The sequence below is a fragment of the Melanotaenia boesemani genome, chromosome 1, assembly GCF_017639745.1.
Source record: "Melanotaenia boesemani isolate fMelBoe1 chromosome 1, fMelBoe1.pri, whole genome shotgun sequence".
In the NCBI taxonomy this organism is placed as follows: Eukaryota; Metazoa; Chordata; class Actinopteri; order Atheriniformes; family Melanotaeniidae; genus Melanotaenia; species Melanotaenia boesemani.
The window spans coordinates 16963904-16982369 of record NC_055682.1 but is presented as its reverse complement, the minus strand read 5'-3'; the positions used below and the strand labels follow the sequence as shown (position 1 = coordinate 16982369).

The 18466-nt window shown below is 35.3% G+C and overlaps 1 protein-coding gene across 2 annotated transcripts in view; it reads left to right on the top strand.

The window, feature by feature from the left end:
• gpc6a (glypican 6a) overlaps positions 1–18466 on the top strand; it is a 161204-nt gene that overhangs the window by 25542 nt on the left and 117196 nt on the right. For both annotated transcript variants that reach the window (XM_041993349.1, XM_041993342.1), the window contains exon 2: positions 6299–6457. In XM_041993349.1, coding sequence (XP_041849283.1) covers positions 6299–6457 — 159 coding nt within the window. The remainder of the gene's footprint in view (positions 1–6298; positions 6458–18466) is intronic.

Sequence of the window (18466 nt, the reverse complement as noted above, 5' to 3'; positions counted from 1 at the left end):
CGTGTTAGCTAAAGTCAGCAGGCCACGCAGTGTGGCGGTTTGTTTAGACTTTGAGACACACCCTAATTGCTCCGCTGTGCCTTACTGCCTAAGATTATACAGTTTATCAAAACTATAATGAAAAGAGTGAAAACAAACAAACAGGTGGAATAAGACAGTTCAATAAAGAGTTTCTTCTTTCCATGGAGCAGGAGACACATAGACCTCATAAAGGTAAGAGCACAAATGAATGTTTTCTTTTTTTTAAAAAAATAGATGAGACTAAAAATAAAGAAATAAATTTTGAAAACAAAAATTTGACCTTAAGTGAATTATTCTTGTTTTTCTCCCGATGAGCATCCTGTAATAAAATTGATTAAATCACCAAAATTTGTAAGTTTGAAAATTTTAAAAACAACTAAAAATTTAACTGAGGATCAAAACTGAATTTGTGTCTACATCTCTATACTTTATTTCTTTTTTTTTTTTTTTTTATTAATATGAATTTGTTTAAAACACATAAAGGGAAAAAAACTTTGCTTCTGGCTTCTGTTGCTATTAAAGAAAGATTCTTTCTGCGCTAAATATGTTACTGTGTGTGTGTTTGTGTTGGTGTGTGTGAGTGTGAGTGAGGAATGCTGATGAGATATGAAACATTTTCGGTGGTCAGTTGAATAGATTTAGTGTTCTTACAATTGTGAAGCAGACTCTAAAGGAGTCATAGCCTCACCAGCCACAACCTCACCGCACGTCACTAGAGTTGGCTTATCACAAGACTCCTTATTTTTATGGAGGGTGATCTTAAATAGAAATCATGTTGTTTAAGACAGAGGATGCATTAAGGGGCTTTATGAATCATGCAAAACTACAGTACTGCAGTATCACAGTAAAATACTCAGCTGTAAGAGAATATAATAGATCCCCTTTAACAACTAGATGGTGCTCTGTTGCTTTTTGTTTGTTCCACTTGCTAACAGCTCAGATTTGTCAACATCCAGAAATAGTGTTAAGCAAACAGTTGTGGCAGGATTTTATTCATTTTAAGTTGACCTATTTATGATATTCCATGTTTGATATTTAGATTGTATATCCAGATACATGTTGTGTAGGCATTGTGTCTTTCTTTCTTTCTTTTTTTTTATGTGACTAAGAATACTCTTCTGTAAGCTTCTCCTAACTTGAGTGAAATCTTCCTCTAATCTGTCATTGACTCTTCTCTGTTTAGTCAATGACAAACAGGCACAATTACAACCCTTTTGAAGAGGTGATTGGACTTAAACAGTGTTATTTGTGTGGTTTGTTGCTGAAAATGTTTGAGATGAAAAGCTGTTACTTCAGTTGTCTTATTATTATTATTATTATTATTATTATTATTATTATTATTATTATTATTATTATGGTACTTTTCTCTTCCTCAGAGTCAGCTTCCTTTGAGATTGGAACATCTTATAATAAAATGAGACCATACAGTAAATAGTTTAAGAGTTCAGACCACAGACCAAAGTGGGGAAAAATAAAAAGGTGACTAGATAAGGCAAGGCAAATTTATTTGTATATCACATTTCATGTACAAGAAAATTCAAAATGCTTAACAAGAAAAATACATAAGGTTGCAGAAAGCAATACAAGTGCATTAAGAAAACAAAGATTAAAATAAATAAATTTAATTAAATAAAAACAGAAAGAAAAAGCTCAAATAAAATAGATAAAATGCAAGAGATAAAGTTTCAGTATGGGGAAAGACAGTCTTAAAAAATGATCCATTTGATAGATTCCAGCTTAAAAGAAATAGATGCAGATGTGTACTTTTAAATCAAAATTATTGAAATGCAGCAGAGAACAGGTGGGTCTTTAACCTGGATTTTAATGAAATGAGTGTTAACTCTGTGAAACGATGCAACTTTGCAAATATAAATCATTCACAAAATTTCAAGATTGTGTTTTTGGATTAGTAGCATTTTCAAGCAATAACAAGATAAAAGATCTTTCAAAGAAATGTGTCTCTTTTAAATCATAATTACAATAGTGAAAAAGGAGTTCCACGACCCTTCATTCATCACATAACCTTAAATATAGGCTGTTAAACACATACATTGTCTCAATTTATTTTATCTTATACAGCTAACTTTATAGATGAAAAGACAAATTCCTTCAGCTTTTCGTCAATCACACATGCACTAACACTTTATTTGCTTCTTCTCTTGTCTCCATTATTATTGTCACAGTTGGTTTTGTGTCTTACAAGTTTAATAGAGTAGGTATGCAGTATATTGACAGTGTGGTTTCTAATTCTATTTTGGGTGCAAAGCAACCAAGTAGAACAGGACAGATATGGTCTAGTGAGCAAAAATCCCATCTAGACGAGAAGTTTCTAAGCTTACTAAGGTAGGCATTTATATTTGTTCTTCAAAACCAAAGTTGCCATTTAAAAGAAAATATATATAAATTATATTATAAAAATGTAGCATGATTTTTATGTTGTTAAATGAATAACAGGTTTTCTGTGGTTGCTGTACAGTTTAGGTGTGAACATTTATATTCTGCTGCCTGAGTTGGTGTCTGTATTATGGAAAACAGCCAGAAAACAGACAAGAAAAAAGAGAGGGAATAATGTGACAAACGCAGAGGCATGGCATCATGAAAATGCAGCTCACGTTCATGTCTGCTGCTTACAAAGTCCCATTTAATGTTGGTTTATGTAAAAGTGGAATCACAGTTTTTTTTTTTAAAACGGTAGCTGTATATGTCAAATTATCTGTTTAAATAAAAACAAGACTGAAAGCTAAATAAAGTGGTGCACAAGCTATGCCAGTGAAAAAAGCATCACAGACCCCTTTTAGCTGTCAGTCACATCAGAAACAACTTTGCCTTTTAGCATTTTTCTTTTCTTTTGCCAACTTTCATTAGCCAACCGTGGTATTCCACCTAAATCCAATTGCATTAGAAACTTACAACTCAAAGTGACTTGCAGTAATTCACATTTACAAGGTTTCTGAATGCATGAAATTTGTTTTTCTTCACTTGTACATCATTGTAATGATAAAGTGCATAATTACTCTTGTGCCAAGCTCTTACTTGGCCAGCTGTTTGAGGTCTTCAGGTGTTTTCTTTGATATCCTGCAACCAGCTAATCTTTCTCAGTTTAAACTAATTTAAAGTCAGCCTTTACAATCATTTGTCTCCTCAATGTAAAAGCATTTTCTCTGGAAAAAAGAGAGCAACCCATGTTGTTAAACTATGCATACCTTATTATTTGCTGCATTTCTATGAATCACAGCCCAATTCTTATGAAAAAATAATGGGGCATTATGTAAATACCTGAACAAAAGATGCTAAACAGTAAAGTGTATAACGTATCAGCATGCTTCACTTAATTCATAATCTGCAGTCACAGGAAATGGTTTTTCTCTGCAGACGTGTCCGTAAGTATGATTCTCCTACAGTGATGCTCTGCATATTGGCAGTCACGTGCAACAGTTGAAGAATCTTGTTGCAGCAACACTGCAACAGTGTCAGTTAACACAGAAACAAAAGAGCTGTAAAAAATCACTGAATAGAAATTTATTGGTGCATTTCAGCTTATTTTATGTTTTAGAGAGTTTGGCCAGGAGGCTTGAGCATTACTCTGGAGAAATGGGTTTATGTTGAATTGTTGATGGTGCACCTCATTACTGGAGCTTGGTGCCTCTCTAAGGACTGATTACGGATTAAGCACATTTGAGAGTGCCAGCACGTACATGCTGCATCTTCTTTGTTTCATTATCCATACAGAACTCCTTCATCTAGAGCATACTGTATAAGAATGCAAAGCACCAATGTGTCCACCGGTTCTAGCATAGTGTGTTTTGAAAGGATTCCTCAAAAAAAAAAGTCCTACATCCTCAGTCGGTGCACAAATTCCCTACTGGTACAGCGACATCCATTTCATCCCTCTTTTAGTAAACTAGAAGTGGTGGAACTGTAAAAAACACAATCTGTCATGTAATTGTTAGCCAGATGTATTTTTTTTTTAAATCTCTTATGATTTTGGATGCTTTTGGTAACAGAACATGTATGTAATAAGGATATGACACAAGTAGTATGTCTATATTTTTATGTATTCATGATGAGTCAAAAATAAGCAGTTCTTTTCCAGTAAATTGACACAGCGGCTGCCAGGAATGACATTGCAGATGTTGCAGATGCATAAGGCAAAACTAGAAAATACAGTTTCTGACCCCTGGACTTTCTGTGTGTGTTTGAAAACCATAGAATCAATCTTTTGTTTATTACTTTAATTTTTTAACCCTTTCCAAATCTTACCCTGTTAAGAGCTCATAGATAGAATTTTACAGTGAGTGGCTTTTTTTTAATATTTATCAGAAACAACAACATGAGAAAAATAACATTGAGAAAAATAATAGCATTTATTTATTGCCATTATTTAAAGGAAGCCATTTCATTTGTGTGGCAGCTCATTTTCACAGCAGACCTAAATTTATAAAGAAAGTTTGCTTACTTTTGTTATCATTTGATAGCAAATGAATGGATTTAAAGTAATCTTTCCAAATCTGACATGAAGCTAGTAACTAACTAGCTTTGTCCTTCCTCTCAAAGGATGGTGTTGCCTTGTTCTACCTGGGTATATTTTCAGTTTGCCATGGGAAAAATTATCATACTTTTCATGCCATTTAAGCTTATCTTTTTGAATTAGCTCAGGAGAGAAACATGTATATTAGCTACCAGTTGGCTAAGTCATTTCATTTGGCATTTGCTGGCTGCGGAAATAAATACAACTACAGTCATTACATCGAACAGAAATACTGTATTTACTTAAGTTTACTTACACATTAAGTTTTCTCGTCACATTTTGAGTAATGTCCGACCATGTTCAGTCTACCAAAAAGATTAGTAAATGTCTTCTTCCACACAAGGTTAACCACACAGGCTGCTCCAAGCTAATTTCGGAAGATAGATGACCTTCCTTGCACCCCCCTCCTCGCTACATGAATGTAGTACCGATGAGGGGGGTGCATGTATGTTGTGCATGTGTGTGTGCGTGCATGTGTGTGTGTGTGTGCATGAGAGCACTTGAGAAAAATTATGATTAAGTGTGTTTTTAAAATTGTTGAGTTTTATACTTGGGTGTGTGAAAACTTATTTTTAATTTGACAAAATAATTTTTATGTGCAGGACTTTATACTACTTTTTCTATGAATAGTGTTTTATAAATAAAATTTGATTAGATTTATGAAGGGCTTCACTGCTGAAGGCACCCAGAGTGCTTACACTGGATTCATTATTCATTCACTCCTTATTCATACCTGGTGATGGTGAGCTACATGTAGCTACAGCTGGGGTAGACTGGAGGAAGCGTAACAGCCAATGTGCATCAACGGCCTCTTTGACCACCACCAAAACATCTATACACCAATGATGCCAACACTGGAAGCAAGGGTGAAGTGTCTTGCCTAAGGACAAAACAGGGACTGAGGAAGTGGAATGGGAACCCTCAACCTTCCAGTCATTGGACAGCCTGCCCTACCACCTAAGCCACTGATGCCCACAACTGAGTCTCTGTAACACCAATTCTTTAAAAATTAAAAATAAAAAAAACAACACTTTATGATTGCATTAAACTTCCCAAGATTTAAAACTAGTTTATTACTTTACTGTATTGAAATGTGAAAAAGCCTAATGTTTAACTCCAGAGTTGATATTGAAGGTTTTTATTCATCAGGTCTTCAAACACACGACTCTGAATGAATGCTATTGTTGTTTGGTGTCTGGTGGATGAACAAGTAAACAATTGTAGCCTATGATATGATAATTTGTCACTCATTTGTTTACAGCTTGTTGTGCAGGCCCCGTGTGAACAGAAATCAATTATTGCAGCCATTACCTGTGATAGTTGGCTGATGTCATAGCTGAGGCTGTGCCAAATTCTGTCTTTCTCTTTTCTGGATGCAAATTTAATGTACTAGGCATTATGCATAAAACTGGCTTTACTTGACTCAGCTCTAAAAACCAAAGTAGTAACTAAATGCTTCCCCCTTTATTGATGGTGTTTTACTTCACTGTCTCAGTCAAGAGATACTATATTAGCTGGAGGCACTGCTCTAACAAAGTTGTTCTCCATTTCATTTTTTGATAGCAGGTGACTGACAAATTTTATCCTTTCCTATTTGTTACGGTCTCTCCGTCTTCGATAGCTTCAGTGATGAGAAACCTGAAATCACAGGAGATATTTGATCAAAGACTCAGCTCAGCCTTTTGGAAAATCCAAATACTGTGGCAGTGGTGTGTGTAAAACAGCACTCTGTGTCTCTGTCTCCTTCAGGAGAGCACCTCCGTGTCTGTCCTCAGGGATACACCTGCTGCACATCTGAGATGGAGGACAGACTCAACCAGCAGAGCAAACTGGAGTTTGAGAATTTGGTCGAAGAGAGCAGCCACAATATGAGGACAACATTTATCTCCAGACATAAAAAGTTTGATGGTAAGTTAAAAAGTTTTTATCTGTTTAACACTGGGGCACAATATTTGGTATCCTTGTCGCCTGTTGAATGCAGTCCAAGTAGGTGCTGCTAAACACTTAGGTGAACACTAGTAGTATTAATTATATATATATATATATATATATATATTTATATATATAGTGTACAAATAATATAACCACTACAAATTTTATCTGCATTGCAGCAGAGCAAAAAGGCACTAATATAGTTTTGTGATGAATTGATGTCAGGATTTAGACCCAAAAGCATTACTTAGAAAAACAAACCAGTAAAATGCTTGAGCAAGTTTATTGGTGATGTTGAATCTGGACTCAGTGGGTTGAGATAGATACTGGACAGAAAAATCTAATATTGATAAATGGATTGGAGGGGGTGGCTTGGACTAGTTCAGGGTGTGTGAGCAGGATATTAGACAACATAACCTGAACTGGTGTGCAGCTTATTCTAGGAGATTGTGGAAAAATAAGCATTGCAGGAAGTGGATAGACAAGACCTTAGTGTGTAGCTGCTCATAATCAGTGGGTGAATACTTTGTAGTGAATATGCAAAAAAAAAAAAAAAAAAAAAAAAAAAAAAATGGAAATCTAGAGCAGAGACAAATGCAAGAAATGCCTTAAAGTCAACAAAATTACTTGAACAAACATTAAAGTATCATCTGTAGTGTGATGTCATGTGTTAAATTTTAGGATGCTGAACAAACATCCTTGCATGGGATGGTCAGGTGGGGGGGAGAGCAGCATGACCGATGACAAGCAAACACAAACACACACAGAATGAACAGCGAATCCAACACAATAACAAGCAAGGGAAACAAATGTCAATTAATGTGATATGTTATACACCTGCATCATCTGTCCATGTTTTTGTTACAGCCCCTGCTGCTTTTTTTTATTATCAATGTCAGAATGTTTATGACAAGGGATATATTTACATTTAATTGTTTGTACTATGTGGGATTAAGGTGTCATGTCCATTTCACTAAAAAAAAACAAAGATAAGTAAGACTGAGCACCTGTGCTTCCTCACTCATGAGTTCTCAGACGTATCGCTCTCTTCCCGCTTCTCTTTTCAAAGAGCATTTTAGGAATTGAAACATCCTGGAAGATTTTTTAAAAGTCTAAAAAAAACGAAAAATTTTAAAGAAATAACATATAACTTTAAAACTTACATCAGATGATTGTACTTACACATAATTTGATTTTCTATGCAACATGTTTTGTTAACGATTAATTTTCCGGACTTTTTTTCCTCTCCCTGTGATGCATCTCTTGTGCAACTTAAAACTTAATTTGTTTTGTAACCCACACATATGTTAGGTTCATTTCAACTTCAGTAAACAGCATCGTAGGCTTGGCTTTGGAGCACTAATGTTGTTCTTGATGTGATTCTGTTTTATATGTGGACAGGAGGGAGAAGGAATGCTGACAATTCACAGCAAAAAAAAAACAGCAAAAAAAAAAAAAAAACTGTCCTAATTCTTGAATCAGGATTTTTCTAAGATTCAAATGTAAAAAAATGAAAAAAAAATCTCCTCATGTGATACAACCTGAAGGATGTCTTCATAGATAAGAAAGACTGAAGTTGGAATAAAGAATCCAATGTCTCTGCCAGTATAGTTATTAATATTTATCTTTTTATTTAGTTATAGGAATCATCTTCTGGATCATATACCATATCTGAATTCCTATTTAGATTCTAAGGTTTTTGTTCCTTGATTATGAATATCTGCGTTCACATAACTGAAAATTGTGTTTTTAATTGTTAAATGACAAACATTACCAGGTCACATTCACCGTTACTAATTAGACTTCATAACGGACAAATTAAAGAAAAAAATGTGTCAAATTAAAGCACTCTCTGTGGCAGAATCCTCTTTGGTATGAAGCTTGTGTGGGAAGTACCTTTTAACACTGCACTACCATTGCAGGAGAACTAACTAAAGGTGCTATCTTGAATGTCTTTTTTCTCATTATGATCTAGTTAAGTTAAGCACAGGTAAAAGACATATTGTTCTCGTGTCTTTTGTCCATATAAAGTATCTGCAAAAAAAGACAAATATATATTATGCAAAAAATTCCACATTTCTTAAACATTGCATTCACAACTTAATTTTTCAGAAATTAAGTGTTTTTTAAATGTAGTGCATGCAATTCATAAAACTTTCAAGAACTCAGGAAACAAACGTTATCAGAATGGATGTAATACCTTTGTAAAGACTATTTTGAGAGCTGCATGTTGTGCAAGATTTACTTTAAACATATCAAATAATTTAAAGGTTGGAATTTATTTCAACATGAATCACGTCATTTTAGAGACACTACCTCCAGAATAATGTTCAAACTGTATATCAGCACCTAGCATAGTAATACTGGTGACACAAATCACTTCTGCAAATCCATCTTCAGCATATGAGCAAAATCGCCACATTTCTTAACATCATAGCTCTTCTCTCCACGTTAAGCTTCATCCACGTCATTGGGTTGGAATCCTCCCTCATCAGTTTTACATAACCTTCATTTCTCTCTCCACTTATTTATAGGCTGCTATTATGAAAACCATAAGTCACTTTTTGATTACTGACTGCTTTCTCTGGAGGCCTGTGGGTTTTGATGCATTATTGAGCAATCCTGAAGCCACAAATGACTATTGCACACCAGAATTAGGGCTTGAGTATTCAGAACGTCCAATCTTCTGGTTGAAGACTCTTTTAAACCACCTCTCAGTCAGCTTCACATTCTCTCACAGAGAAATGATGAAAAAATAAATAAAGCTCTCAAACAACTTTGCAGTGCTACACCGCTGGATTCTTTTGTCTCAGGATGATTTCACGGACAACAAGTATTAATTCTCTCTGCAGTGGCCCAGCAGGTGCCCTAAGGTAAACTGCATCAAGAGCACAGGATGTGATAAATATTTCCAGTCGTTATGTGTGTCAGACAAAAAGCTGGAGACACTGAGATAAAGAGAACTGGGCTGGATGTGTTAGAGATGGAGACGCTTGCATCACATCTGTTAAAGATTAATTGCAGTGGATGAACCATGACAAGAGATGCCTCATGCTCAGTCAAGTGATTAGAGACTGAAACTGTTATGCCAACTGGTTTGTGGCCAGTGATCCTTGGTGTTATCTTTTTTTTCTTCTTCTTCTTTTTCTGTTTCTTTTCTTCAAATAACTTGAGAATTATTGTTTATTTGCTGCCGTTTAACTGCTATATTGCGGTTTTTAACACAGTTTTTATTTCTGTCAGAAACTTAAGTGGACTGAATCCAGATTGTAAGAGGGGTTCAAACATGGAAACTGTGTGGGGCAATGAATGCAATATAATAAATAAATAATCTTAAATACATGGGGACTAACCATATTATATTATTTATTAGTGTTAGGTGAGATGGCATCGATGCTCTTACTTTTATTTATTTATTTATTTTTTCATGAGAATTGATTTATCAGTAGGTAGTGCTTCTGCAGGTGCTTATACTTTGTTATGGTCAGAACCTGTTTGGGAACAGTTTAAATGTGTAAGGTGTCTAAGTTACAATGCAGATCCGCTGTTGAATGAAGTGAGCCCCCGTTCTGACACTAAAAAGTTTAACAATTCTTCCTTTGTAGTAATAGTCCAGTATCGAGCTGTAAGGTATCACAACAAATAAGCATGCTGGATCTGGTACTACACAAACTAGCTTACAGGTGACAACAGGATTCTAAAAAGTAAAAAGAACATTCGACTTTATTTATTCAAAAGATGTATTTATTCCTCTGACTTGTCTCATTACAGTTTGCAGATAATTATGTTTTTATGTAGTTGTTTATATACTTGCAGAGCAGAGTCATATAAAAGAAGATAGTGTAACAAAAAACTACTGATTGCTTTACTTTCATGTCTGACATACAGTATTTTGTGTGCAGTTTGATGCTGGTTAACAGCACGAGTCTTTGCCTTGAATTTAATCTTGAATTTAATCAAAGTTCACAAAAGACCTCAAGACTTTTCATAAAAACAAGAGAAAAGTGAACAATTCTACATTGTAAAGTTTCACTGGAAATTTTCTTTACCAAGTGGTTTAAGTGTTAATGATCTGATTAAATGATAAGGCTTTAATCTAAAACTTCATATTGAACAGCTGTAAAATCATGAAAAACTATTTACATATAAAGACAATTTCATATTTTTTTTCCATTCTAAACTACAAAATTTCTATTTTTTTTGAGTACAGATCTGTTATTTTTTAGTTACTTTGATGTCTGAATTTTAAAGTTTTATAACTTTTAAGTTGGCTGTTTATAATTGGTTATGATCTAAAAGTTGCTTGAAATAAAAACATTATCCTTGGTCATGTATTATTAGCGAAAACGATCCAATGGTTTGTGTGTATACTCACTATGTAAAATTTACTTTTTGTCACTGGTGGGGCTGGTGGGGGTTGGTGCCCTGCTTTTCTCTTACAAGACTTCAGCTACAGATTAGTGTGTGTGGTTGGTTGACTAAAGTCTGAGTTGAGCAGCTGCCTTGGTTGACTGAGCTCTTTGATCCTGCCTCTGTAGAGCTTCTCTGCTCAACGTTGAGAGCCGCAGTGTCCTCCATTCATTCAACAATCCCTTATTCACACCCGACCTAAACCAAGGCTGACTCAAACACAACACCCCATTCTCTCTAATCTGTCGTCTCTACAGTTCACAAGCTCCTACTGGACTGAGTGAGCCAACAAGCACAAAAGGAAAAGGCACCACTCCACTTACTGTTTTCACACATTTATTCTTTGAAGAGGCTCAGACATGAAAACAAGTATTTTATGTTTTTAATTGAAAGTAAAAGAATCCACCTTTTTTGCCAAATGAAAGCTAATTTTCCAGGGTTATTGATAAGTTCTGCTTTTCTATGTTTAAACAAATTATTTAATGCATTAAAGTTATTTGTCCTAAGAATCATTCACATTTTCTCATGCAAAACCGTGCAGTAAATGTGACATCAAATAATTCCCTTTTCATATTTAATATATTGGTCCCCTGTATGATACTGTGTCCTCTTTTAAGAAATGGGAAGGGAAAACAAAGCTTTAAATAAGAAACCAGAGAGTGATGAGTCACATTCAGCAGCTCACTTCAGAATCGACCTCATTAAAAACAACAGAGGGAAAGATGGGAATCTGTGAACCAGCATGTTGTTACTCATTATCTTAAATGTCTCATGGACTACGGGACAGTTTTCTTCCAAATTAAACACATTCGCTCCTCATTTAGTCAAAGAATAAATGAAAGCATCCTTTCGTCTTTCATTTTATTTTTATTTAATTGGTGAGCCACATTTTTATCTTGCTTATCCAGCCAATACATCCTTCCAGTTCTAGTTTTGTAAACACTTTTGCTAGCTTCAGTGATTGAGGCAACGCTCACATTAAGCCAGGAGCTTCAATTAAGTATGCTGGCATTTAAATGAATAATAACAGTGAATCATTCAAATTTTAACTGGATATTTTTTAGTACATAAGTGTATGTGCATGAGTCAAATAGTTGAATATATCTTTAGCATTTTATATCAGTTCAGAAACTGAAATGCCATTATATATCATTTAGCTGTATGTTAACCCAAAACAGTGAAACTGTGTAAACCCCCATTAAATCCTTAAAACATACTTTTCTTACATGGAGGAAAATGTGTTTTGCCTTTTTACCACATCCCTGTACAGACAGAGGTTCAGTTTAAAAAGAAAAAGCCAAAGTGATGGACTGCCCTTCTCTTCTTCATAGCACATCTTTGAGTCTCCCTCCTAAAGAAAGCTTGGCACTCTTCTTCACTCTTCTAAAGTTTGACATCACTATAGAAGCCTATACTGATGTCAAATCATAACTTTAAAGTTTTTATTAAAGGAATGTGGCTTTCATAAGCTTTTTCCCACTTAATTCAGAAGTGATGGCCAGGATTTCTTCTTTTTTTTCATGAAACTCATCAAATTAAAGTCAATAATTTCATCTGACTGACAACTAATAATATTACACAGAAAATATTCTTGCTTCTGAAATATTTACTTTAAAAGTCAGCACATTCAAGGCCAGATTGTTTTTCATACTGTATGTGGATACAAGAAAAAAAAAAAAAAAAAACTGCTAATTTACAAACTTCCCCAAACATCACAAACGGAGATTCTTTACATTTATTATTCATGTTTGACATTCATTGAAGTACTTACCAAGTGAAATTTTAAAAATGCCCACAATTCAGAGCTGACATCAAATGGTTGCATCAAAAGAGGATCTCAAAGGTCCTCATTATACTATACTCGGCCCACTTCAGTGGCGAAGTTATGAACTGGAATTATAACCACCGGTTTTGTCTTTACAGGCATTGTGATCTATAAGGAAAGTAAACGATTAGTTCACTTGAAAGTTTGAGAGCTCATCATTAATATCTTCACTTTAAGACGTTATGTCTTGCATCTGTAAACTGGATTGATGGTTTGAGCGCAATTAATTACTCCACACGAGCCCTACTGTTGCAGACTGAGTCCTTGATTTTGTGGACTGATTTGTAATCCCCATTATCCTTTGTGCATAATAAAATAGCCGGCATTATTAATTTATAATATGAATAAATTGAATAAGGGGGTTCTGCTTGACAGTAGGTTTAAGATTCTGAAGTTTAACCTTATTTAGACATAAAACTCTGGTTAGAAATTTAGCTGCTATGGTCAACTGGATTTTAAAGTGATGAAGATGAAGTGAGAATTACTTGAGTACACTTATAAAAAATGGATTTCTGCAGAATTAAATGGTTTTAGTCTTCATCACATGTTTTAAAAGGGTCATAAAGTTTTCCACTAACTCTGGGATCTTCCACCTTTATTTTCCTTATAATGATTAATAATAAAGTAGTTCTGTTTAAGTGCATGACACTGACCTAATTTTGTCTTGAATGTAGGAAAAAGGTTTTTTACTGTTTGCATAATCAGCTTAAATCCATACAAAATTTTTATATTTTGTTTTTATTTGCTTGTTTATTTATTAATTAATTTATTGATTTTGTAACAAAAAGATCAGATCACTACTTGAGCATATCTAGTTAAAGAGAGTAAATTACTAAAACTCATTTGTTCACACCAGCGCAGAATAAAAACAAATTTGACTGAGGTTTCCGTTCCTAGCGCACTTTGGTGTTGGTGAATGTTAAGATTCATCAGTTGTATGCTGGGATGGAAGTGTCAGTTTATAAGCAACTTTCTAGCATAATCTGCATTTAAATTCACTGTTTTATGCTTCACAAAAATGTAATCTAGCTGAGTAAAGAGAAGACAGTAAAAAAAATAAAAAAAAAATAAAAAAAGGGGGGGGGGGACCTTTTTTAGAGCAACTGAATTTCACTGCTGATTGTAATTTCTGCTAATTAAAAAGGTGACATGTGCTGAAATCTGATTCCCTATTTGAAAGGGAGACTTTAACGGATTAATTCCAATTAATTAGTTGCAAAAAAATTGAGTTAATCGCAATTTGCATTACCTGGTACACAAATTACTCTAGCTGTGTTTCCACTACACCTAGAATTGCACAAAACCTAAATATTGCAATAAAAAAACTGGCAATGGAAACACCTACATTTCGAAAAAAAAAAAAAAAAAAAAAAAAAACTCGAATATTGCTAAAAAGTTTTTAACGCTGCAATTTGGTGGTTTTCCAGCTGTGTTGATATAGTAGTATATTGCAAAAGTGTAATGGAAACAGTTTTGTGAAATGTAGAGTTTTACCAGGAATTAGAAATCTCTCTCCTCCTCAAAGTGGAGTCTCGTGGAACGCAATTTTACGGGAATTATGGCTTGTGGGCTAAACGCCATTCAATGGAAACATGTGAAAATCTTCAATTGTACTTTGTCAAAGTTTTAGAAATGTCACTTCTACTTTGCGAAAAACTGTAATGGAAATGCAGCTATTGATACACACATCAGAGCTCAGCTAATGTAAATTTTTACCAACTTAGCTACTTTATGGCTATATTTAGTGAGTTTTCAGACCGCTCTAGCGACTCTATTTCAAAAAAGCGACTAGCAACAAATCTAGCTACTTTTCCTGGTGTTACTGGAAACCATTGGAGACATGAAAGCATGTCTCATTTGCTCTTATAAAATAAGTAGTGGGTGCTCCCCAAGGCACCATTCCCCGTCCAAGAGCATTCACATCTGCAGTCAGACCAGCAGATGTTCACTTCTGCTGGAAGGGTCAGACTTCAAATGAAATGTGCTTAGTAGCCCTTGCTTACAGCCCTTGATACTAATGGCTATTAATGAAGTGTGTTGACAAAAAACATTAAAAAGTTAAAGTATGGTAACATTTTGTAGACTCTTAATTAAGAACAGCTCAGCTGTTAAAGTACTTAAAATGGCACATTACAGCCCTGCATCAAATCACCTGCGTCTGATTCCCGCAACGCTTGATGGCCACACATGATGGTGTACCACTAAGAGACAGAGACGGCCTATCGGCAACATGGCAGAGTGGAGCAACTGAGCGTCTTAACTTTCACCAGGTGAAGTCAGTTTCCACAGGTGATGTTTTACCACTCAGAGTTTAAGTTAAATGTTTAATGAACAGTGTCTGCTGAAGGCAACAGACGGTCATGGTTTAATACATCCATTAATCATGTACCAATAGTGACTCACTCGCAAGCAATTTGTTGGAGCATATTTCCATTATAGAAAACGGGGGAGCAATTTATGAAGAACTTTATTATAAAAAAAAAGTTTGAGTCACTGTTTGAGGGGCTAAAGCTTCAGTGACAGTTCTGTGTGATCAATATCAGCAATAAGGCAGATCACCCTTTCTGTTACATCCTTTCAAACAATGGGGGTGGTTACAAGGGTCAATATGTGAGGCTTTAGTAATGTAGACAATTTATTTATTCATTGTTCTTTTTCTGTACTTAGTTTGAGGAATCTCTTTTTGAATAAAAGCCTAAATTTGTCTCTATTTTCTTAAAAGGATAATGACTGAGTAAATCATTTTAACCCGTAAGAGCCCGACGTGACATATTTGTCACATACAGAGACATTTTGCTTCAATTTATGGTATATTTTTTGCTTAAAGTCCTGTTAAACACAATCTGATACTTGTCTTCTGCCCCCTAAGAGATACCCAGCAGCAGAAAACCACATTATAGTATTTTTAAACTGTCACATGGTAATAAATGGTAGACCCCCCCCCAACAAATGTTCATTTTCTTGTTACATTTTGTTAAAGAGCCAAATAAAGACCTCATATTAAAAAAATTGGACTTTCTGGCCTATATGGGTTAAAGTGTTTTTGTTGTTTCAACCCCATTTACATATAGGAGATTTTCCCATACTGCACTGATGCACTGAGGACGATCAATAACTACGTTTCCATGGACAAATATGTCTTCTATCTGATCAGAGATTCCAGCTGGCATGTTTACATGGACTTAAGATCAAGTGATCAGATCAGTTGTGTGTCAACATGATGAAAAGATTTAATACAGTCATTACACTAAATGTTACTCTTGCAATGTGGACTGATTTGGAAGAAGAAAAAGGCAAAAAAAAAAAACATTTGTTCAAATAATCTGTAATGCTGGGCTCACACCAAACGATTTTCACAGTTGCAGACTAAAAACGGAAGTCTTTAGGAAATCTTAGGAGTTTTGCTGGAGTCACAGCGTGCTCACGTCATCTCGGTCGTTAGGTGTGAGCTGGTAATCTGCGCTGTTTAACGTTAATCTTTTTCCAGTCTTAGATCTGCGACAATTTCTAACATGTTAGATATTATCGCAAGTCGCAGTGACGAAACACGATCAACAACCAATAGATGAGGTCTGACAAAAGCAGAAACAGGAATCCTGGCATTCAGACCACCGGCAAAAAAGGACAGGGGAAAAAAAAAAAAAAAAAAAGACGAACAAAAAGCGGTGATGAAACGACGTCGGTGGACTGTCCAGAAAGAGGAGCGGGTGGTTATTAGAAGTAAATGTCTGCTGTGGATCATTTATGTGTTACAGTATAATGATCTAACAAATAAGAGAATGAAAACTCATTCATCCCTCCAGATTCTGATGAGTCGGTGTAACACCTGGTAGAGATGCAAAGCCACACTTAATAAGGATGATGTGTAATTCCCTCCTGGAGGGAAACTCTCCCCTTGCTTGCTTTACTGTGTGCAGATCAGCCCTGTTCCATATCAACTGTCCAACATGTCACAAAAAGTGCTAAAAGAATCTAGTTGCAGTCTTGTAATTTGTGACCCTTTAGATCCACAGTCTTTGTCAAATCTCAGTCTGAGACGAGACTTAAGACTCTAAACATTGGTCTTTAGATGAGAGCTGGCAGTCTTTCAGAGTCTTGTGCAAATCTTTTAAAAGTCTTCTGGTGTAAGCTCAGCCTAACTCGTTCAGATAAACTGATGCTGATTCTGTCTGTAAGTATCTGTGACATGGATGAGAGGTGGACCCAAACACAGGCTTACAAGGTGGGAGGCAGACTGGTGCAGGAACAAGGTTTTAATAAATAAAAACAAAAGATCATAAAGGCAAGACTGTGGAACTAAGACACATGAAGACTACCATGAACTAAACGTGACATTAAGACTACAAAACAAGGCATGACCACTACAATACATGAAGACTTCATGTATATATATATATATATATACACACAGAGGGACCAATGAGGTACAGGTGAAGTGAATAAACAAATCAAACCAGGTGAACTAATGAACAGAATAAAACCAAAACAGAACTAAACATGGCAAGAATAAATAAATACAAAAAAAAACAAGAAAATAAATTAAGATCATGACAGATTTAACATTTTAACAGATCATAAGTTCACCATGTAAAGAAAACTAGTGCCACCCTGTCGAGATCTCTTTTTCCTCCTTTGCCATCCCTGTCAAATTTTCTAGATCTGCCAGTGTATTCAGCAATGCTTTATTTCTAAGGAGTCGTAAGTTTTGGATTTTGGAAGTCGCTTTACAAGCCATGAGTAACATTGACTTCTGTATTCTATCTCTTCTCTGAGTTTTCTCCAGCCAGTAAAAGTCAGCCCAATGTTAAATCTAGTTCTGTTGCGCATTCTCTTTCTTTTTCTTGCTTTGAAGGAAGCAAGGCAAAGATACTTTGCAGAATCAGATTGTGACGTGCAAAACAGCCTATGTGTTGATATCCAGTTGTTAGTGTGTTATTCAATGGCATAAAACAAACCACAGCTATCACGGGGTGCTCCAGGCTAGAACATAAAGCTGTTAAGGGTAGTTTTTAAGTCCCTTGATGCTGCAGGGCAATGATGGCTCCAGGAATGCCACTCCCCCTGGTAGTGGATAATGCCATTGACCTGCCCGCCCAGTTAACAGAGCAAAAACTGGATCCTCTCCCAGAGAGGGGCGTAGACATGCACCAGGTTCAGACACAGAAACAGCCTGTTCTCAGTGGAGCTCACTAGAGCCACATTTGGAATGGCTGAAATTAAGAACCAAGGCTGAATTTGGGGTAATGCACTTTGAACCATATGGGTGTCAGGACCTCTGACACCCATAAGAAACTGTTGAAATATTGTATAATATGGGACCTTTAATGGTCAGAAACTTATGTAGTATTAATTAGAAGTATAATAATGTGTAATAATGTTTTTCAGGCTTTTTTTAAGCCTGAAACAAAATATTTTATAACCATGGTAGCACAGTCTGACTTTATCACTCCCCATGGAAATCAGCTTTTTCCTTCTTAAATTATAATAGGACATTTTGATTATTGGAACAAAGTAAATGTAAAGCATCCATCATATGTATATTCTTGAGTTATAGATTAAACATATCATTTTTTACCAGGTCGCTTTAGATGTTCATTATAAAACACACTAGCCCCTTTATTTGCCAGTAAACTTTCCCTTAAAAAACTTTGAAAGTGGGAAAATGACAAAACCATGAGCATGACACTATGACTTAGAACTATACACCTGTGTATAGGACACAGGACACAAAATAAATGTACGGGACACAA